Source organism: Zeus faber, assembly GCF_960531495.2.
Source record: "Zeus faber genome assembly, chromosome: 14".
In the NCBI taxonomy this organism is placed as follows: Eukaryota; Metazoa; Chordata; class Actinopteri; order Zeiformes; family Zeidae; genus Zeus; species Zeus faber.
The window spans coordinates 23,168,610-23,192,212 of record NC_137200.1 but is presented as its reverse complement, the minus strand read 5'-3'; the positions used below and the strand labels follow the sequence as shown (position 1 = coordinate 23,192,212).

Below are 23,603 nucleotides of genomic sequence, written 5' to 3'. Positions count from 1 at the left end.
GGAACGATTGTTAAAGCCCTTCTTCAGGGATATTTAAACCGCCAGGACAGCAACAGGCAGTGACGTCCACTGAGCAGCCAAAAATTGAAACTGGCTGGAACTTGTTTGCAATTCGGCTGTCAGCCGACTGGAAGAGGCCTCTTCAAGTGCCTCCTACTATAGAAGACAGACAGACTAACAGACAAGTAAACCAATTAGATAAGATCTCCATCAGGGCCTCGCCTGTTATGACGTCATATATTTGGTGTGTAACCTCGGGTGTGTCAAAGGTGCTGTCAGTTTCTGTGGTGTAGTGGTTATCACGTTCGCCTAACACGCGAAAGGACCCCGGCTCGAGACCGGGCAGGAAACATGGCAATCTTATAGTCGTAGGTGATCAATGTCAATCCAAATTTGGCAGAGAAACTTAAAAACCGTCGAACTCCTACTGGTTTCAGGAGCGGGCAGCTCTGTGACATCATCCGAAGATATACAAGTCCAACCTCTGCCGCTCGGAAGTCTCTTGCGATCATTCAAAGAACATGTTTCCACACGGAAAGAAGTTCTAAGAACCATTGGAGGAACCACCCTCTCCATTTGTGTCTACACTCCATCATCCAAGAACAATTGTAAATGCCCGTGTTCAACGAAATTTAAACCGCCAGCACAGCAACAGGCAATGACGTCCACTGATCAGCCAAAACAACCACTTATAACCACAAATATCTTGTCGCCCCACCCAGTGTCACCAAAACAGGTGTCCTGTGGTATCCAGCACCGGACCTAGGGTGTCTGTAAGGTATTTTCAGTTTCCGTAGTGTAGTGGTTATCACGTTCGCCTCACACGCGAAAGGTCCCTGGTTCGAAACCGGGCGGAAACATCTCCATCTTATAGTCGTATGTGATCAATATCAATCCAAATTTGGCGGGGAAATTGAAAAAGAACATGTTTTCCCAAGGCAGGAAGTTCTAAGAATCATTGGAGGAACTTCCTCTTCTTTTGTGTCTACACTCCACCATCTTGGAACGATTGTTAAAGCCCTTCTTCAGGGATATTTAAACCGCCAGGACAGCAACAGGCAGTGACGTCCACTGAGCAGCAAAAAATTGAAACTGGCTGGAACTTGTTTGCAATTCGGCTGTCAGCCGACTGGAAGAGGCCTCTTCAAGTGCCTCCTACTATAGAAGACGGACAGACAGACAGACAGACTAACAGACAAATGAACCAATTAGATAAGATCTCCATCAGGGCCTCGCCTGTAATGACGTCATATATTTGGGTGTGTAACCTCGGGTGTGTCAAAGGTGCTGTCAGTTTCTGTGGTTTAGTGGTTATCACGTTCGCCTAACACGCGAAAGGCCCCCGGCTCGAGACCGGGCAGAAACATGGCAATCTTATAGTCGTATGTAATCAATATCAGTCCAAATTTGGCGGGGAAATTGAAAAAGAACATGTTTTCCCACGGCAGGAAGTTCTAAGAATCATTGGAGGAACCTCCCTCTTCTTTTGTGTCTACACTCCACCATCTTGGAACGATTGTAAAATCCCTTCTTCAGGGATATTTAAACTGCCAGGACAGCAACAGGCAGTGACGTCCACTGTTCAGCCAAAACATTATAACGACCAATTATAACCACAAATATCTTGTATCTCCACCTCGTGCCAGCAAAACAGGCATGGACTCCACAAGACCTCTCAAGGTGTCCAGTGGTATCCGGCACCAGACTTAGGGTGGCAGAAAAGCTGTATCAGGTTCTTTTGTGTGGTGGTTATCACGTTCGCCTTACACGCGAAAGGGCCCCGGCTCGAGACCGGGCAGAAACATTCCAATCTTATAATCGTAGGTGATCAATATCAATCCAAATTCGGCAGAGAAACTTAAAACCTGTCAAACTCTTACTGGTTTCAGGAGCGGGCAGCTCTGTGACATCATCCGAAGATATACAAGTCCAACCTCTGCCTCTCAGAAGTCTCTTGCGATCATTCAAAAAACATGTTTCCACACGGAAAGAAGTTCTATGAACCATTGGAGGAACCACCCTCTCCATTTGTGTCTACACTCCATCATCCAGGAACAATTGTAAAAGCCCTTCTTTAGCGATATTTAAACCGCCAGCACAGCAACAGTCAGTGACGTCCACTGATCAGCCAAAACATTGAAACAACCACTTATAACCACAAATATAACGCATTTCCAGTTTCCGTAGTGTAGTGGTTATCACGTTCGAAACTGGCCGGAAACCTCCCTACTGCATAGTCGTGTGTAATCAGTGTCTTTCCATATTTGACTGAGAAATTTAACACCTGTTGTAAATCCACTAGATTCAGAAGTGCGCTGCTCTGTGACATCATTATCCAAAGGGATGCAAGTCCAAGCTTTGTCTCTCGAAAAGCCACTTGCGATCAATGAGAGAGAATGTTTTCCCAACACAGGAAGTTTTAAGAACCGTTGGAGGAACCAACCATTTTTTTGTGCCAAAACACCTTGTCATTATTGTATGCATTTTATTTTGTCTTTCATTTAGGTAAATACCTTCATATTACATAGACTACACTACATCTTTCCATTTTCGATTTGAAAATTTAGTTTAAAAATTATCTGTTTAAATGCTCTTTCAATTCTGTTCTTAGATACTATTCTATTGTAATCACTACTCACCCTTAATTTACGTATTTTGTAAAGTCGAGTTGGCTCTGAGACCAAGAATCTCATTACTGGTTGTGATGCCTGCATCGTTAACAAGTATTTGACAATAATCTTGAAACTATAATTACATTGACCCAGTTTGAGTGCTCCATTAAAAGCCATTGAACTTTGTCATTTTAAAAAAGTAAATAAAAAAACTGCTCCCCTTTTGAAATTAAACAGCTGCGCAACATGTAGATTAAAATAAGTCATAAAGATCTGTTGTCATTATGGTGACCAAAAAAAAAATTGTTTTGAGAAATGACCTCTGGTTATGGTTCAAGGACAATATCTCAGGTTATGAGTGAAAATCTGAAATCGCTCTCTGGAATGTGATTGTGTTTTTCATGAAGTTAGCGCCATCTCATGGTGCACACTGCAATTGAAAAAATGGCTGTGTTTATAGTCAAAATTAAACACACCCTGTCTTGATACATGAGGAGTTGGGGGTAATGGCAACCGGGTGGGGAGCACATGGTGGCTGGCTGGAAACTGGCTGGAACTTGTTTGCAATTTGGCTGTCAACCGACTGGAAGAGGCCTCTTCAAGTGCCTCCTACTATAGAAGACAGATAGACTAACAGACAAATAAACCAATTAGATAGGATCTCCATCAGGGCCTCGCCTGTTATGACGCCATATATTCGGGTGTGTAACCCGAACCTGTAGTGGTTATCACGTTCACCTCACACGCGAAAGGTCTCTGGTTCAAAAGCGGGCGGAAAAATCTCCATCATATAGTCGTATGTGATCAATATCAATCCAAATTTGGCAGAGAAATTGAAAACCTGTTGCAATTTCACTGGTTTCAGGAGCAGGCAACATCGTCACATCATCCCAGGATATACAAGTCCACGCTCTGCCTTTCAGAAGTCACCAGGCGGAAACTTTTCTATATTATAGTCCTATGTGATCAATATCAATCCAAATTTGGCGGAGAAACTTAAAATCTGTTAAAATTTTAAAATCTAAACTGGAAAGTTGTAATGTAGTATATGTAATATAAAGGTATTTACCTAAAAGAAAGACAAAATAAAATGCAGACAATAATGACAAGGTGTTTTGGCAGAAAGAAAAGGTGGGTTCCTCCAACGGTTCTTAGAACTTCCTGTGTTGCGAAAACGTTCTCTGACATTGATCGCTCTCGAGAGACGAAGCTTGGACTTGCATCCCTTTGGATCATGATGTCACAAAGCAGTGCGCTCCTGAATCCAGTGAAATTACAACAGGTGTTCAATTTCTCCGCCAAATGGGGAATGATATCGATCACATACAATTATAAGACAGGGATGTTTCCGCCCAGTTTCGAAGGGGGGACCTTTCACGCCTGAGGCGAACGTGATAACCACTACACGACGGAAAACTGATAAGAGCTTTTTCCGACACCCTAGGTCTGGTGCCGGATACCACAGGACACCTTGAGAAGTCTTGTGGAGTCCAAGTCTGTCTTGGTGGCACGAGGGGGAGCTACACGATATTTGTGGTTATAAGTGTGGTGTGTTGTGTGACAAATAAAGACTGTTTCTTCTTCTTCTTTTAATGTTTTGGCTGATCAGTGGACGTCACTGCATGTTGCTGTCCTGGCGTTCATTTTAAATATCCCTGAAGATGGGCTTTTACGATCGTTCCTGGATGATGGAGTGTAGACACAAATGAAGCGGGAGGGGTCCTCCAATGGTTCTTAGAACTTCCTGCCCTGGGAAAACATGTTCTTTGAACAATCGCAAGTGGCTTCTGAGAGGCAGAGCTTGGACTTGTATATCTTCAGATGATGTCACAAAGCTGCCCGCTCCTCAAACCAGAAAAAGGCAGAAACCAGAAAAAGGCAATTACAAATACATAATACATATATAATACAAATAATTGCAAGTACTAAAATGCAGCTGGACAAGTTTGAAAACATCGTTTGCTACCTACATCTTGTTAAGTGCTCTAGTTCATGTTTTTGCTGGGCACTGTCACAGTTTCCGTAGTGTAGTGGTTATCACGTTCGCCTCACACGCGAAAGGTCCCCGGTTCGAAACCGGGCGGAAACATCCTTTTCTTTTCTGGAGTGCGAAACATAATGTGACGTTTTGTCGCTTTTGCTTCAAAATGACAAATCAAGTGAACGCGTTACGTCATGTTTACACTACGTTACACTGCGTTCGCCTGTAGATAGAGATCAGGCGATTTCACAACCAATTGTGAAAGGTCCGTTCACTACACTACTGAAACGGGGATGATACCCTGTAAAAAAAATTATTGGCTGAAATGCAATTTTCCAACAATTTGAAACCGAAAACGGCATTTGACATTTCATTTCCAAAGAAACCAGTTACGCCAACATATAATGCTTTGTGTTAATTCCCAACTGAATTTGTTATTTTCAAAATTTGGTTTCATATTCCCCCCCCCCCTAGGTTATACGAAGACGCCTGGAAGCAAACTGATTGAATGAATCCACCCTGCAAACCGTGAACGTCTCCGGAGTGGAGGCCGGGCCTGGCAGGAGGGGAGTCCGGGGGGGTTTTCATCCTCCTACAAACATGGAATCCAGTTTATTTTCCTCTATACGAACAAACGGATGATCCCCAATTCAAAAATAATAATAATAGTAATCTTAAATGACTCAACTCAGAGGAAAAAAGTTGTATTTACAAGAGATAAAGTGCACACTGTATGGCTGCACCGGGTGTCAGGACATTTCACCGCATATATGTACGACCGTATGTATATGTATGTGACAAATAATCTCTTGAACTCGAAGAAAAGATACAAACAAGTTCAAGTTCAAGTGTTGTCAACATCTGATGTAGGAGAACGATGTCTTGTTGCTTGTGGCTTTTTGGGGGCCCCATGCAAAATGTTGCCCCCTATTTTGTGAAATATGGTGCGGGGGATTCCAACTAATTTCAACTAATAGGCATAATTTATTTTATTTATTGGGGTTGGGTTAATTTGGGGGGGGGGTATTTTGATATGTATATTATGTTTATGTGTTCTTACTTCCATAAAAAATCAGAGGGTTACATTTTTTTTTTTTTAGTTGCAATGTTTGCCTTTATTTTTATTCCTTCACAAATGTGTTCCTTAAATTGTAAAATAAACATTTTAAGGAAAATGCAGCATCTGTCTCATTTATGCGCATTTGGGAGATTTTTTAATGCGAATTGGGTGAATCCAGTCAGTTTTCAGGAGTTTGTTGATGTGGGGGAGCCCCAGTGGTTCCCATGTATCATCATTTTCTGTAGGTTTAAATTGTCGGGGTCAACTTGAGAAGTTTGATTTGAATTTGCGGGGGGGGATGTGCGAAAGCGATTTTCACAGATCTAGCCTCTTTTCCTTTTAAAGATTGATGCATTTAAATGTCAAATGCATGCGCCCGGACCACCTTAGAGGGTTTGGAATACAGTATTTCACAAAATAGGGGTGTTATAGCTGGTGTCCGCCAGTGACTTTTAATTCTTAAAATCAACATTTGCATATGTAACACACACACACACACACACACACACACACACACACACACACACACACACACACACACACACACACACACACACACACACACACACACACACACACACACACACACACAACCACACGGACCCATGAAACTACAATTATTAGCCGATAGAAGGTCTTAACAACCTAAAAAACAGAAACAATACAAGGAGAAATTGTGAAAAACAATGTGGGTCATTGTTTTATGAGTAATGCCGCTGCTGCTGCTGCACTCCCACTCAGCCGGACCCCTGATCAATCACCCTCAAACTTAGGTTACGTCCCCTCCTAAGGTAATGGAGGGGAGACGCCCACGCACACCCGCACAATCCATGCAATTCTTATATTTTTAGGAGCTCCTGGCTGCAAGTTTTCCAAGGAGCCCCTTGTCCCTTGGAGTATAACAGAGACCAGTGCTCGAAGCTGGTCGGTGCTCACTGCTACGATCTGTCAAATATAACCATTGAGAGTGAAATCAAGCCCAGTTGAGGCAGAATTAAAACAACCTTTCAGTCACAGGGCAAGGAGCTGCGATCACTTTTTGGCAATGTTACTGGTTTCGGCCCCTTTACAGGCATTTCAACAGGTAAAACGGGTTGGCTTGGTGGGCTGTAATCTTTGAAATATAAAGCCTGGTGAATGAAACCAAGTCGTTTTGAGGCACAAATAAGGTTTCGGTGACAAGGTCGCTGGCGCAGTGGAAACGCGAGCTGAGAGGCGGCGGCGGCGGACGTAAAGTGGGCCGCACTCGGCCGCCCTCGGCAGTACTCGGCGGCGCTCGGCTGTGCGAGCGAGGAAGGAGGCAGGGATGGAATAGACCCAGCTGCCGTCTCCACTCCTTTGATTGGTCACTTTCAATACTGACTGTGACCTTTGATTGGCTGTTTGGTTCGTACCTCTCAACCCTTGTTTTTCCCGGGATTCTCTCGCATTTACCCTTTTCTCCCACTGCCCCCCCCCCCCCCCCCCCACCCCCACCCCGTTAAAATATTTTCCCGTAAATCCCTCGTATTTTTAAGCTTTTTTTTTTTTTTGTATTAACAATTTTTCAGAAGCGTTCTCCTCTCCGCCGCTGAATAATCACAGTGCCGGGGTTCCCACGCATCCTGGAAAACCTGCGAAGCCCGGGAAAAACGTTGACCAATTGTCCAGTCGTGGAAAAGACATGGAAAACAGGAGAAAAAGTAAAATGTCCTGAAAGAAATCGTGCGTTGTCCTGGTAAATTATTTCAACATTGTCCTATTTTCCCTTAGCTGAGAGTGAACTACTAGACGATCTATCAGAGCTTTATGGGCGAGAGTGTTTTAAACAGGCCGCTCCTGGGTGTGTTGCGGAAACGCTGTGAACGGTAGAACTTACTGTAAGTGGTCGAAAGTCTGAATGATGTAAGTTTCATTATCATTAAAATGTAAATATTAGTCGCTGCTGGCTGGTAACTATGGTAGTCTCCATTAGGTTGATAGATTAACGTTGCTTCCTCCCCAACTTGTTTTAAACGGTTGAGTAACGTTAAGTGCACGTCAGGTGCTCAAGTTGACGCGCTTGCTGGCTGGTTTTGACGGCGAAGGTTTAATGTTTGCGACGGGGCCTGTGTGACAGGAAATAAAAAGCGGCGCGGAACCAGCAGAAGGCCAGCCGGGGGACCCTCACGGAGAACGTGTCCCCATTCCAGCTGTGATATGCCAGTCATTGTCGGTCACGGATGTTCCCAGGCAGCGAGATTGGAAAAACGTTTTTTAGGTGGTGCAACAAAATCGGCTTACCTTGCATGTTTTGGCTTGTGTCCATGTTTCAAGGAGCAGCTGAGCTCATCAAGGCCATAAGAAAAGGGCAGCGCGAGCGCCAGCCCAGGCTCTCTATGAGGTGGTTAATGCTTAGGTACATACAAATTGAACCCATGACGGGTGTTTTGCTTGTATGGAACATTGTATGGAACAGGTTTTTTACAATCATTGTGGTCACAGAACACCAGTAGTCTAACGTCTAAGTCTATCAAAGCGAGCCACGCCTGAGAAATCACACACACACACACACACACACACACACACACACACACACACACACACACACACACACATTATTATTATCATATTGAATGTGTCACTTTCACTTCACCTAAAATGTGCCTATATTTAGTTGAAAAATACAGAGACACACACACGCAGACAAATTCTCTCTCTCTCTCTCTCTCTCTCTCTCTCACTCACACACACACACACACACACACCTGTGTGTTAAATAACATTAAAAAAGATAACGCAAATGAACCCTAACCCTAACCTCATCAAATAAAACCCCAGCATAACCCCCCCATCCCCCAATTCTGCTGAGACATAAGTCCTTTAATCTTTGATACGTTCTTCAGGTGATAGTAGACTGACTTTGTAAATGTTTTCATGTGGCTGTTGAAATTTACATCTGAGTCTGTGACTACAACAAGATTTCTGGCTTGATTTGTGCATTTCAACATTACCGACTGAAGCTGAGCACCGACTTGACTTTTAGTCGTTCTTCCTTGGCTCCAAAAACAATGACTTCAGTTTTGTTTTTGTTTAATTGGAGGCAATTCTGGCACATCCAATCATCGGTTTGTTCAATGCACTTGCTCAGTGATTGTATTGGACCATAGTCCCCTGGTGATATGGTTAAGTAAATTTGTGTGTGGTATGCATAATTATGGAAACATATTTTGTTGTTTTCCATAATCTGAGCCAATGGGACCATGTAGATGTTAAACAGAAGAGGCCCCAGAATGGAGCAACTCCGCATGTCATTTCTGTCCGCTCAGATGTGTAATTGCCTATAAATACAAAGTAGTTCCTGGCCTTTAAGTAGGATTTCAACCAGTTTAGTACTGTTTCAGAACGTCCCACCCAGTTTTCTAGTCGGTCAGGTAATATGTTGTGGTCAACCGTGTCAAATGCAGCACTGAGATCGAGTAATACTATGACTGAAATTCTGCCACTGTCTGTGTTTAGATGGATGTCCATCAAGACCTTAACAAAAGCAGTGTCAGTGCTGTGGTGTGGTCGAGATCCTGACGGGAAGACATCAAAACAGTCGTGTAGTGCCAAGAAATTGTTCAGCTGTTGAAAAACAACTTTTTCAATGATTTTACCCTCTATTAACCTTACTAACTAATTTAGACTGATATAAAGGCAAACAAATTAAGCATATGTTTTTTTCTTTTTAACTGTATTTTCTTATAGGGAAAAAAAGAAACATTGCATTTCTTTCACAAAATTGTATTTATTTATTTATTTTTTTAAGGTTAGGCCCAAGACAATTGTGCTGAGTATAAAAATAATCCGCTTTATTTTGTTTTTTTAATAATATTTCTTTCTATTGTTTCCCCCAAATCACCTAGTAGGCTACTTCTCCATATTTAAAAATATAAGCTTTCCCTAGAGTGGTATTTGGTTAAAGAGCAGAAGTTTGTCATTGTGTGTCAGCCTTGTTTATTCTTCCTCTTTCTGCTGAAGATTTGGAAATCCCATGTTCAGCAGGACCTGAAAAGCCCACAGACGGCATGCTTCCATGGAAACAACACGATGATGATGATGATGATGGTGATGATAATAATAATAATAACTCATAACTGTGTTGACATGTTCACCGTCTGTCGTCAGGGAATGTTAATGTCAAAAATAAAAATTGAATATAGAACTTTCTGGACCTGGAATGTTTCACCTCAACATTGCAGCAAAGGAAGAGAAGGAAACCCCCGAACTAAAATGTGATATTAAGTGCCTCAGCTTCCAACCAATGAAAACTGGACCAGTTCCTCTTTGATCAGAGAACTCTCACAATCGAACGCCTCGTAAAGAGGAACCCCTCATATATATATATATATATTTGAGCGGCTGCTGGAGCCCTAGGACAGTGTGGAGCTCGTGTTCTGAACGTCCATGATGGAGCAAATCTATGTGCGGCACGTGGAGCTTCTGGGCTACGAGAAGAGATTCTTCCCAAACCAGCACTTTGTAAGATTACACACACGCACACGCACACACACACACACACACACACACACACAGTGTGAGTTGTTGATAAAGGGGTTTATTGTTTGGTTGTTGTAAAGTGTATGTTGCAAAATTGTTCTATTCTTCCGTAAATTATTAGATTTATTGTATATAGCCACATTTTTGCTAAATTGTTATTTTTTTTGTACATTTTTATACTTATTGTACTTATTGGTCATTTTGTTTGTTTCATTTATACTTTGTTTAGTAACTTTTAGTTGTATTGTATATTTCCAAATATATTATGTGTCTATATTGTGTGTTGTATTGCCTTTTTTGTATTTCTTTAGATGTGTTATTATTTAGCTATTATTATTCAATGGATCAACCAATCGGTGGAATGCAGTCAGTTCAATACAGGATCAATACAGAACATCCACAGTGCTAGAATTACAGATGGAACCATAGATAAACAATATTGAAATGTTTAACCACATGATTACCCAAAAAGGGTGATGCTCCTGATATTAATAAAGACAGAAAAGCTTCCTGGCAATCGATTACCAAACACATGAACACGTTATTTATAATAATAGTTGCCTTTCCACTTAAACTGATATAAAGTAAATGATCTGTACATTCCATTTATACAAAATTGCATTCCCTTAAAATATTTTTTTTTTGAAAGGAACTGATATGAATCCTACACCAACTTACAGTTTTTAACACCTGATGTTTTAAATCATGTTCTGAAAGAGATTTCTGGCAAGTTTTAATTTAAGTAATCTTACATATTGTGTATGTGCACACCTTTTAGCCAAGGTATGTTCAGTCCCACGAATATAATAGCCTATAATATGAAATAATATTAATATATATCTTAACTTGTGTAAGATGTGAAATAATAGATGACCTGCAATTGAGTAAAGCACTTTGGTGGCCTGGCAATATAATAAATGCATCTTCAACACTATAAGTGTCACTTGTTAAAAAGCATAATCCGATGCATTTGCGCCACAGTTAATTTCTGATTGTGGCCACATAAGGCTATAAGATGCATTTACAGATTATGTTTATATATTCTGTATATAGCTCTGGCGTGCTATGTTCAATCTATACCTTTCATCAAGATGTTATTCTGGAAACCTAAATGGGTCTATTCTATGGAGCAGCAGCCCCGTCATCAATCGGCCAGTTAATTGCGTTTGCCTGCATAAGAAATGAAACATTATTATTTCATTCTAAAATGACATGTTGTTGTGGCAGGTTTACATGCTGATCGTTAAATGGAGTGACCTCTCCGAGAAGCTGATCTACAGGCGATACCCTGAGATCCACACCTTCCATGTGAGTTTCTCAACAACATTCAGTTCGATCTGTGCATCACAGTGGGTGGCACAAGGCACTGACGCTGTGGAGCTCAGTGGGTGAAGTCTAGTGCTGTTTAGAAGTTTGTATTTTTCAACTAAATATGAGTTTAATTTGAGGTGAAGTGAAAGTGACACTTTTAATATGATAATTATAATAATGTGTGTGTGTGTGTGTGTGTGTGTGTGTGTGTGTGTTTGTGTACTTGCATGTGTGTATGTATGTATATATGGGGAATACCGCCCATATGTTCACTTGATTTCTTTGCTGCACATGATTTCTTCCCAAAATTTCCACATTTCCAAATACCCACAAACATTTTAATATTTTTTAAACCACTTGCCAAAAAAGCTGTGTTTCGGTTCCCAGAAAACCCTGAAGGAGATGTTCCCCATCGAGGCGGGACAGATCGAGAAGAAAGACAGGATCATCCCTTCCCTGCCAGGTGAGGAGACGCTGCTTCCCCGTCACCAAATCATAATGCAACACACATTCTCTATTCAAAAACTCCAAATTCAAGTTTCTTATTTACACATTATTATAGTACATTATGGTACAAAGCTGCTACTACCCGTGCTTAATTACTTTACCTCTTACTGAACTAAATGTACAAATACCACGACACAAAATCACACACTGACATTTGTACTTAAGCAAAATGATCTCAAACTAAATGTACTTAAATGTATTTAAAGTATTAAAAGTAAATGCACTTGTCATATCCAGAGCCATGATATAACACAGTGTACAATACTTCATAAAGTTCTACTGTAACTTTGTTCTGCAGATTATGCTCATGCAGATTTGTTTTACAATGTAGACAATACAAATAGTACAGTGGGAATCATAATAATGTTAAAATATATAGAAATAGAAATATACATGTATAAAAATGTACTTGTACAAATGTAAATGTACTTCAGCACGGCAACAAAGTACTTTACCAATTATAGATGGATTGATATAAATTGATAGACAGACAGACAGACAGACAGACAGACAGACAGATAGATAGATAGATAGATAGATAGATAGATAGATAGATAGATAGATAGATAGATAGATAGATAGATAGATAGATAGATAGATAGATAGATAGATAGATAGATAGATAGATAGATAGATAGATAGATAGATAGATAGATAGATAGATAGATAGATAGATAGATAGATAGATAGATAGATAGACGCATTCACTTCCACAAAAGTAAATGTGTTACCAAAGTTTTACTGCTTCTCCTTTTTCAGTGTGACAGGAAGGTTGCATAGTCTCCTCAGTTTCTCAGTTTCGGTTCAGTCCCAGGTGTCTCAACCCAATTTCACATCCTTCCTCATGCCCAGGGGCATTTTGGATGAAAACTAAACTCAAACCTGAAATGTTAGGTGAACCAAGAAAGATGAAAAGCAGATGTTATATCTGTAAATATGATTATATATGTAACAGATAGATAGATGGATAGAGAGATGGATAGATAGATAGATAGATAGATAGATAGATAGATAGATAGATAGATAGATAGATAGATAGATAGATAGATAGATAGATAGATAGATAGATAGATAGATAGATAGATAGATAGATAGACAAGCAATATACACCGATCAACCACAACATTAAAACCACCAACAGCAAGCGAAGTTGTCAGTTGTTGAAGTTAATGTTTTGGAAGCAACGTAAGGATCTGAGCCACTTTGACAAGGGCCAAATTGTGACGCTAGACGACTGGGTCAGAGCATCTCCAAAACGACGGGTCTTGTGGGGTGTTCCCGGTATGCAGTGGTTACCACCTACCAAGAGTGTCCAAGGAAGGACGACCGGTGAACCGGCAACAGGGTCATGGGCGTCCAAGGCTCATTGATGCACGTGGGGAGCCAAGTCCAGCCCACAAAAGTTCTGCTGTAGCACAAAATGTGAAAAAGTTAATGCTGCTATGATAGAAAGGTGTCAGAACACACAGTGCACCACAGCTTGCTGCGTATGGGGCTGTGTAGCTGCAGACCGGTCAGAGTGTCCATGCTGACCTCTGTCCACAAATCACGTTTTTTTCTACATCATGTGGATGGACAGTGTTAGGGTCCGATCCGATGGAGCATCTGTGCGATGTGCTGGAACAACAAGCCTCGATCCATGGGGGCCCCACCTCACAACTTCCAGGACTTAAAGGATCTGCTGCTAACGTCTTGGTGCCAGATACCACAGGACACCTTCAGAGGTCTTGTGGAGTCCATGCCTGTTTTGGTGGCACGAGGGAGAGCTGCACAATATTAGTGCTATTACTGGTGATTTTAGTGCTGTGGCTGATCAGTGTATATTAACCTGATTGATTGACAATGAGCAATATTTGTTATCATTAGGTTATTACATATTAACAACAAATATCAAACATAATACAGAGAAAAGAGAAGAAAAGAGATTTTCTTGTTGTTTTGTAAAGGTAAGAAGTACATCCAATAAAACAATAGGATTTTGATTTGATCTCTCTCTCTCTATCTATCTATCTATCTATCTATCTATCTATCTATCTATCTATCTATCTATCTATCTATCTATCTATCTATCTATCTATCCATCAGCACCCCGCTGGGTGGACAGCGAGAAGTCCACGGAGACGAGGCAGAGCACCCTGACTGAGTACTCCCGCTCCCTGCTGGGCCTCCCCCCCCACATCTCCCGCTCCAAGCTGCTCTGTGACTTCTTCAGGGTGCGGCCCGAGGACGAGAGCCCCCCCGCCCCCAACCCGTCAGTACCTAAGAGGCGCCGGGGCGTCCTGCTTCCAATTTAAGACGTCTGCCGTTGTCCTGTTGCGCACAGGAGACAGCAGCTCTAGAGTCAGTCCCCCCCCCCCGAAAAAAAATGGGAGGGGGGGGGGGTCCAGGTTCAGAAATTGAAAGTCCCGCTCCAGGATTTAGAGTCTAACCTTGTGGATTCAGCTAATTGGCATCAACCCAGAGGTCCAACCGGTGGATCAGTGCACGACTGGAGCCAAGACATGGAAACAGGATTTCAACTTTCTGGACCTGGAATATTCTAACCCTCCACGTTTTCAGTCTGCAGAACACTGGATACACTGTCCTCATGATGCATCAAGCATAAACATCTGATAAAAAAAAAAACTTAACAAACGTCAAAAGACAAAAACATGATACAATATGGTACAAGTAAGGGGATAACGTACAGCCAGCGCAAAATAGCCCCCCCGACGGGGTGCTCAGGTCTTGTATCACCCTGAAGGGGGTTATTTTGAGATAATGACCATCTGGCTGCACGTTATCTTGATAATCACACCGCTACTCTGTAAATAGTGCTAGTTAAAGGAAGCTTTCAGGCTTGTCCACAGCAACATAGCTAACACTGTAGCAACGTAGCAAACCATTCGCTGCCAAAATGTGATTAACGGTGTATGAAGTTCAGAAAAGTGCCCTAATTTTGCTCTTTAAAGGCAACATTTAAACTATGTCACAATACTACGATAAACAAAATCTCAGACAATATCAAGGCTCATATCACAATATTATATTGATGCTATATTATTTATACGTGAAAATGACGACATTCCTTTTCTTCTTCAGCACCAAAAGGAATGAGACCTTTGTCCTGTCCAGCGACAATGTCAAAGGCAACATCACTGGTGAGATGGGACGTAAAAAAAATGTTGTTTTTTTTACGTCTAATTGTACACATAGATATAGCATCAATTTTGACGGACAGAAAAAAACGATATAATAACTTACATTCATTCATTGTCATATCATTATTATGTATTATTGTATTGATAAAAAATACATATGAATATACTATACATCTTATCTCTGAATAAAAAGCAGAATAAATAATGTACAGACGTTCTTCTGATTTAAATTTTATTTGTTTGTTTTTTTTCCGTCGGTGGGGAATCAGAGATTTCGGGCCCCATCATCTTGGAGAGCTACAGGGCAATCGCCGACTACACCAACACGTCCAAGCACGAGATCGCCCTACACAGCGGGGAGCTGGTGGAGATTGTGGAGAAAAGCAACAACGGTAAGAATCTTTCTATCTATCTATCTATCTATCTGTCTATCTGTCTATCTATCTATCTATCTATCTATCTGTCTATCTGTCTATCTATCTATCTATCTATCCATCTGTCTATCTGTCTATCTATCTATCTATCTATCTATCTATTTAACAGAAGGAGTGAAGACAAGGACAGAAGATCTGAAGGTCAGAGAAGGAGGGAAGGCAATCAAGGCAATTGCTTTGATTGGGGGTGCAATAAGAGATGTTGATTGGCCTATTCACATGTTGGCGGGGGGGAATTAAGTTGCCATTTTTGACGCGGCACTGAATGCACAGGGCTTCTTTTGTTCCGTTCAATTGGGAAACGGAGGAAAATAAATACATCTAAAATAAAAACAAAACGTCCAATTCACAAAGCAACAAACTGTGAACTGCGCCACTAACTGCTCTGCCACGCAAATAGCACCTTGGTGCGCCGGTGCTATTTGCACATATTTCAATTAGGTATTTTCATATATTTGGTGAAAAATTGTCCCCTTTCTATGCAAATGAGCCTCGTTGCAAATTGCGTCCAATTCACAAACACCAGCGCTAATAGCCACACGCAGTTAGAGTGACACTATTACCGTCTGCACAGACGTGGTGGTAACTGCGCAGAGGCCAAAAAAGGCGGCTGAGCTCGATCGTCTTCAGAGACCTGGTGCAACTGAAGCATATTTATAAGCGGTGTCACGCCCACACTTTCCAGTGATCTGTAAATAATATTATGACATTATAATTATTACTGTCACGGCATCTGTAGGTAGCGGAACGGGCAGCAGTCCAGGCAGAAACTTGTTTAAACTTTGAATAATTTATTGTACATAAAAGGCGTACAAAAATGGTTCTATAATTCCTATCAAACTCATACGATATTGAAAAAAACAACTAAAATAGATAGGGAATAGCGATAAAGTGGTCAAAATTGGCATCGAACTACACATGGCATCGAATCTCAGGACCATGGACCGCTCCGCAGGCTGCAGCCTATCACGTGTAGCGGCCTGGAACTTTGAGGTAGAGCGAAATATATGAAATTTCAACTGTCGTCATTTCTACGTTGTAATATTAAGATTAAGTGAGAACTAGAATTGCTTAAGTAAAAATGTAAATATATACACATTTTATTCATGTAATAAATTATGTATTTCATTATCGATTTAATCATACTTTTTAAATATTTCAAAGTCACTGCACATAAACCTGAAAATAATAAGTAAAACCCAGGGTCCCCCGCGCCCCCATTGCGCGTCTCCGCATAACGGAGTCTCCCCGTGCGTAACGTGGGGCGGGGACCGCGGGGTCTCCCAGGGCGAAAGAAGATAATGTCTGAAGGTCAGAGAAGGACAGAGGGTCTGGAGATCTTTCTGAGGGCTTTTCCAGGACCTTCTGACCCAGGTTGTGCTTCCTCCAGGCTGGTGGTTCTGCCAGGGGGAGAGCAAGCGGGGCTGGGTCCCTGCCTCCTACCTGGAGCCTCTGGACGGACCCGAGGAGTCTGAGGAGCAGCAGCCCAACTACGAAGGCAGGTTTAAGATCAAACAAGACAAGACAAGAAAAGATAAGATAGACTAATGTAAGATAAGATAAGATAAGATAAGATAGACTAATGTAAGATTAGATAAGATAAGATAAGATAAGATAAGATAGACTAATGTAAGATAATAGATGATAATATAAGATAAGATAAGATAAGATAGACTAATGTAAGATAAGATAAGATAAGATATGACAAGATAGACTAATGTAAGATAAGATAAGATAAGATAAGATACGATAAGATAGACTAATGTAAGATAAGATAAGATACGATAAGATACGATAAGATAGACTAATGTAAGATAAGATAAGATACGATAAGATACGATAAGATAGACTAATGTAAGATAAGATAAGATAAGATAAGATACGATAAGATAGACTAATGTAAGATAATAGATGATAATATAAGATAAGATAAGATAAGATAGACTAATGTAAGATAATATATGATAATATAAGATAAGATAAGATAAGATAGACTAATGTAAGATAATATATGATAATATAAGATAAGATAAGATAAGATAAGATAAGATAGACTAACGTAAGATAAGAAAAGATATGATAAGACAAGATAGACTAATGTAAGATAAGATAAGATTGACTAATGTAAGATAAGATAAGATTGACTAATGTGAGATAAGATAAGTTAAGATAAGATAAGATATGATAAGATAAGATAAGATAGACTAATGTAAGATAAGATAGACTAAGATAAGATAAGATAAGATAGACTAATATAAGATAAGATAAGATAAGATAAGATAAGATAGACTAATGTAAGATAAGATAAGATAGACTTATGTAAGATAAGATAAGAAAGACTTATTTAAGATAAGATAAGATAAGATAAGATAGGATAGACTAATGTAAGATAAGATAAGATAAGATACAATAAGATAAGATAAGATAGACTTATGTAAGATAAGATAAGAAAGACTTATTTAAGATAAGATAAGATAAGATAGGATAGACTAATGTAAGATAAGATAAGATAAGATACAATAAGATAAGATAAGATAGACTTATGTAAGATAAGATAAGATAGACTAATGTAAGATAAGATAAGAGACTAATGTAAGGTAAAACAAGACAAGACAAGTCTATGCTAAAATAATTATGTAGGGCAATTCAAAGATAAAAAATTTCCAAAATATGCTGCAAATAAAAAGTCACCCACAGAATGTTGTGGTGGGAGTCATGCTAGCCGTGTGGTGAGGTGCAGAAATCCTGTGGTGTTATGGGCACACAGCAAGAGGAAGCAGGGCCCCAACGCTCACACCAGAAAACCATTATTCAACAGTTTCTGCATTTACTGATGAACTTAAGACTAACTTAGACGCCTGAGCACACTGGTAAATGCTCTGCAGTCATTTCTCACAGGCGGTTTTTAAAATATGCTTCAAAAGGTTATTATCCTAATCTTAATCCTCATCAATATTGATAAAAAATGATTAATATTAAAAGGTTATTGAATATGATAAATATTAAAAGGTTATTATGCTACCCTAATCCTAATAAATATGATAAATATTAAAAGGTTATTATTCTAACCCTAATCCTAATAAATATGATAAATATTAAAAATGTTATTATTCTAACCCTAATTCTAATAAATATGAATAAATATGCTAAATATTAGAAATGTTATTATTATGTCACCCTAAACCTCGGGTTAATAGATATTAAAAATGTTATTGTCATATATGGAAAAGGTTATTTTCCTAACCCTAACCCAAAGGGTACTGAATATAAAAAATATTGTTGCAATCAGATTTTGGTCCAGTTGGTCGGCCATGTCCCAGTGTAGAAAGTCAAGAGGGAGGGTGGGAAACCCCAAAACAGGACTTTTACTTCCTGGACCTGGAATTGACTTTCTCTTCTATGTCATTTAACTGTCTCCTTGTCACCTTGTCTGTCTGTCTGTCTGTCCAGGAGAGCTGTACATCACCAAAACCCAGTACCGGGCGGAGCAGGACGATGAGCTTACCCTGGAGGTGGGGGACAGCGTGGAGGTGATCCACAAGCTGCTGGACGGCTGGTGGGTGGTCAGGTGAGACGAGACGGCACTTACATCATATCAACAAACATATTTACATACTTTTCTGTTTCAAAGATGGATTTCAGTCCGGCCACAGACGTCCATATTAACATTTAAATATTTAAAAATCAAACAAAAAAGATTTCGAGCTTGACACAGTATGAAATGAATGATCAATAAAATCAATAACAATAAGATTTGATCTCATTATAGTGACGATGATGATGATGGTGAGGCTGATGGCATTGACTTCATTATTATATTATTGCACCATTATTATTATTATTATTATTATGATCATCATTATTATCGATGTTGCTATTATTATTTTTATTACTATGATCATTGTTATTATTATTATTTGCATGCCAACATCCTGCTGCTAATCGTCTTTTCTTTATTACAATTGTATTATTATTATTGTTAGAATCAGTGTTGTTGTTATCATCATTATTATTATTTTTATTATTGTTATTATTATCAGCACGTTAGCTGTCTTTGAAGTCGGTCCTGTTCCCCCAGGAGAGGGGAGGAGACGGGACACGTCCCCTCCATGTTCCTCCAGAGCGCCGGCAGGAAGGACCTCTCAGAATCCGATAGGAACACCTTCCACAGGCGGACCCCGCCACCCCGACGGTAACGCCGTGTGTGTGTGTGTGTCTGTGTGTGTGTGTGTGTGTGTGTGTGTGTGTGTGTGTGTGTGTGTGTGTGTGTGTGTGTGTGTGTGTGTGTGTGTGTGTGTGTGTGTGTGTGTGTGTGTGTGTGTGTGTGTGTGTGTGTGTGTGTGTTGTGATTAAAGATTCAAGATTCAAGATTTTTATTTGTCACATACATATACATACTTCCATACATATATGCAGTGAAATGTAATAGTGTGTGTGTGTGTGTTGTGTGTGTTTCCCTGGATGAATTAAGGTTTTCTTTACAAACTATACTGTATTATATCTCTATAGCACTGTAAAGAACAAGTAAGGCGACAGTGAGACTGTTCTCTCCCTTTCCTGGTGGGAAAAGCAACCTTGTGAAATCTTATCAGCCCTCACTTCCTGTCTGTGTGGAGAGAGAGAGGGAGAGAGAGAGAGAGAGAGAGAGAGACTTGACTTTCAAGGTTCCTTTATTTGCAGTAAGTCATGTCACAGCAGCAGCAACTTGATCACGAAGGAACCAAAAAAAACCATAACAAAAACCAGGGACAAATCAGTCAACCGCTAAATAGGCAGCGAGAGGGAGCGAGAGAGTTTTATTCTGAGCAATAAACAATCAATAAACCTCTGTATCAATAATTCACATTCTGACAAAGAACAATGGGCTTTGTTCTTTGCCAGTTGTTGACTATTTGTTGACTAGAGGGGTGACGCTGGCTCAGGAGGTACAGCGGGGCGTCCAGTCATCACTGGGTTCCTGATTTGATTCCCCAGCTCCCCCTGGCAACACGCGGAGGTGTCCTTGAGCAAGACACTGAACCCCTAACCGCTCTCGATGAGCAGGCGTGCGCCTTGCACGGCTGCCGCCGCCGCCGTCGACGCGTGAATGTGCGTGTGCGTGTGTGTGAGCGGGTGACTGAGGCACGTACTCTAAAGCTCTTCGAGTGGTCGCGAGATCAGAAAAAAACCAATATAGAAACGCAAGTCCACTTCCCGGTTGTTCACCCCCCTGGAACCCTCCCCTCCCCTCCCCAGCCGCACCATCAGGAACGCACAGAGCATACACAAAAAGGGCCGCCAGCGGCTCAGCCAGGAGTCGTACCGCAGGAACAGCAAGCGCTTCATGCAGCAGAGGAACCGCGGGAACCCGGGGCCTGCGGCGCAGCAGGAGAGCGTCATCCCCGGTCGGTGGTAATCTGTGAGATTGTTTTATCAAAATATCCCGCCGCAAGAAGTGATAAATATGGACGTTCACAAATGTTCCCGGTTTATTTTTTACCCCCCCCGCCCCGTGACTGCCAGACAACGCAGAGCCGAGGAAGCAGATCCCCGTCGTCCCCCCGCGGCCCAGTCCGGAGCTCATCATGGAGCGCTGCACCAGCGACACCTGCAGCAAGGTCAGCGTCTGCAGGACCAGCGAGCCGGCCCGCTGAGGGCCCGCTGAGGGCCCGCTGAGGGCCCGCTGAGGGCCCGCTGAGGGCCCGCTGAGGGACTGCTTATTTTTCGGTTTATTTCTGTGGTTTATTGTTCATTGTTTATTGTTCATCATTAGGTTTATTTGCCAAAATGTAAATTTTATTTTTTCATTTCATGTTTGTTTTTATTCTTTGTTGTTATTTTTTGGGGTGTTTATTGCATTTCACATTTTTGGGTTTATTGTCTATGGTCTTTACTCAAACATTTTTTTTAACATACTGTTCTCTCCAGGATAATTTATTGAATAAAGTTTTTAAGACGCCCAAACAATGAAGCTGTATTTAACTTGTTGTTATTCTGTGGGATGGTATTATTAGAGAGATAGATAGTGTTGGGATCTGGGAAAACGATCCCTCCCAGGTTGGTTGATGTCGGGAGATTCTTCAATCAGATGGAGACGGATGCGATGCATAATGGATCCTTTATTGGCACAATGACAAAGACCAGGAGACGAGGCCAAAGCAAGAGCGACCAAGCGAGAGAGAGAGAGAGAGAGAGAGCGTCTTTTTTACACACTCCTATATAGTTCCTCTGAGGCAAGTCGTCATAAAGGCTATTTGGATGAGAGATGTCATAAAGAGACATTTTCCATGTTGGGCACCATTTTAAGTGAAATGCCCTGTCATTTCTATCAGCCGCCATTTTGTGCGCTATACTACATCCAACAATAGATACAGACAGACAGACAGACAGATAGACAGACAGACAGACAGACAGACAGACAGACGTACTATCTTACATTTTATTATTTTATCAGCTGAATTTTCGTCTTACAATATTTTTTTTCTCACTTCTTACTTTCTGTACCTTTCTTGACATGCGCCGTTTTTTGCCGCTGTGACGCCTGAAGTTTCATATCAATTAATCTTTTAAAAATATCGTGTAAAAAGAGACATGTGACCCCGACGTGATTTGAACACGCAACCTTCTGATCTGGAGTCAGACGCGCTACCGTTGCGCCACGAGGTCTGACAGCACACTGTGTAAAAAATATAGTATACAATATATTAATCTGAGGATAAAATACTTCTATTCTTAAACCGCTACATCTGGATGCCGGTGGTTTGAGGACAATGCGGAAGTGCTCTGAACCGCACTTCCTCGGGTGTCCACTGGGCGGTAATCTAGGCCTATTAAAAAAGAATAATAATGACACAACCACCACGAAGAGCCCTGAAAAGGCAGGTCCTCAAAGTCCACCACGGCCCCACGGAGCCACAGGGGGCGGCAGCTCTCACTGTCCTGAGCCGCCCGGAGGGACCGGGCCCACGCGTGGAGCCCTGTCCCCGCGCTGCCCCACTGTGCTTGGTCACAGCGGCCTAGAGGTGCGGGACGGACGATCCGGCTCCTTTGACGTCAGTTTCCGTAGTGTAGTGGTTATCACGTTCGCCTCACACGCGAAAGGTCCCCGGTTCGAGACCGGGCGGAAACAACCGTTTTAAACAAAAGCTCCACCGCTTGAGTTACACGTTCAACTAGAAAATAGGCCACGCCCACGAGCGGAGGAGGACGGAAGACGCGATCGCAGCGCAAGGAAAAGCGAACACCGGCAAATATGAACCAAGACACCGGCAAATATGAAGCAAAACACCGGCAAATATGAACCAAGACACCGGCAAATATGAAGCAAAACACCGGCAAATATGAACCAAGACACCGGCAAATATGAACTAAAACACCGGCAAATATGAAGCAAAACACCGGCCAATATGAACCAAGACACCGGCCAATATGAACTAAAACACCGGCAAATATGAACTAAAACACCGCCAAATATGAAGCAAAACACCGGCCAATATGAAGCAAAACACCGGCAAATATGAACCAAGACACCGGCAAATATGAACTAAAACACCGGCAAATATGAACTAAAACACCGGCCAATATGAACCAAGACACCGGCAAATAGGAACCAAGACACCGGCAAATAGGAACTAAGACACCGGCAAATATGAACCGAAACACCGGCAAAGCCTTTGTGACACGGGTAAGCCCGCACCCCGTCCTCCCGTCCTCGACTCCGCCACCTCCGGTTCAGCAACCTGCCTTTCGCCTCCAAGGCCTACGACACGGCTGCGTCCCGCTACCGCCCCGTCCACCTCTCCGCCGCCTCGGGTGGTCGACCCCAAGTACTTGAAGTCACTGAGCACCTTCCCCTTCACTCTGGCTGGACCCCTCTGTCACACACAGTACGGCAGCAGAATATATGTGGGTTTTGTTTTTATAATTCTCATACGTAATGAATTCCAGGGAGCCACGGCAAGGTGACGTGTGAATGGATAGGACGTGTCATGTTCACTATAGCAACAAAAGGATGTTAGAAGAGGAACAATCTTTATTCCACACGCACGCACACACACACACACACGCACGCACACGCAC

General features: G+C 41.5%; 1 protein-coding gene across 1 annotated transcript; it reads left to right on the top strand.

The window, feature by feature from the left end:
* Positions 1-10,063: 10,063 nt before the first annotated feature.
* ncf1 (neutrophil cytosolic factor 1) lies at positions 10,064-21,258 on the top strand (the record flags this gene model as incomplete). Its single annotated transcript, XM_080013535.1, has 11 exons — positions 10,064-10,135; positions 11,381-11,461; positions 11,852-11,927; positions 14,057-14,222; positions 15,053-15,111; positions 15,381-15,503; positions 16,936-17,043; positions 18,996-19,113; positions 19,624-19,737; positions 20,781-20,929; positions 21,048-21,258. 11 exons carry the CDS (start codon positions 10,064-10,066, stop codon positions 21,176-21,178), a joined length of 1,197 nt encoding a protein of 398 aa, XP_079869661.1. The 3' UTR covers positions 21,179-21,258.
* Positions 21,259-23,603: the final 2,345 nt, after the last annotated feature.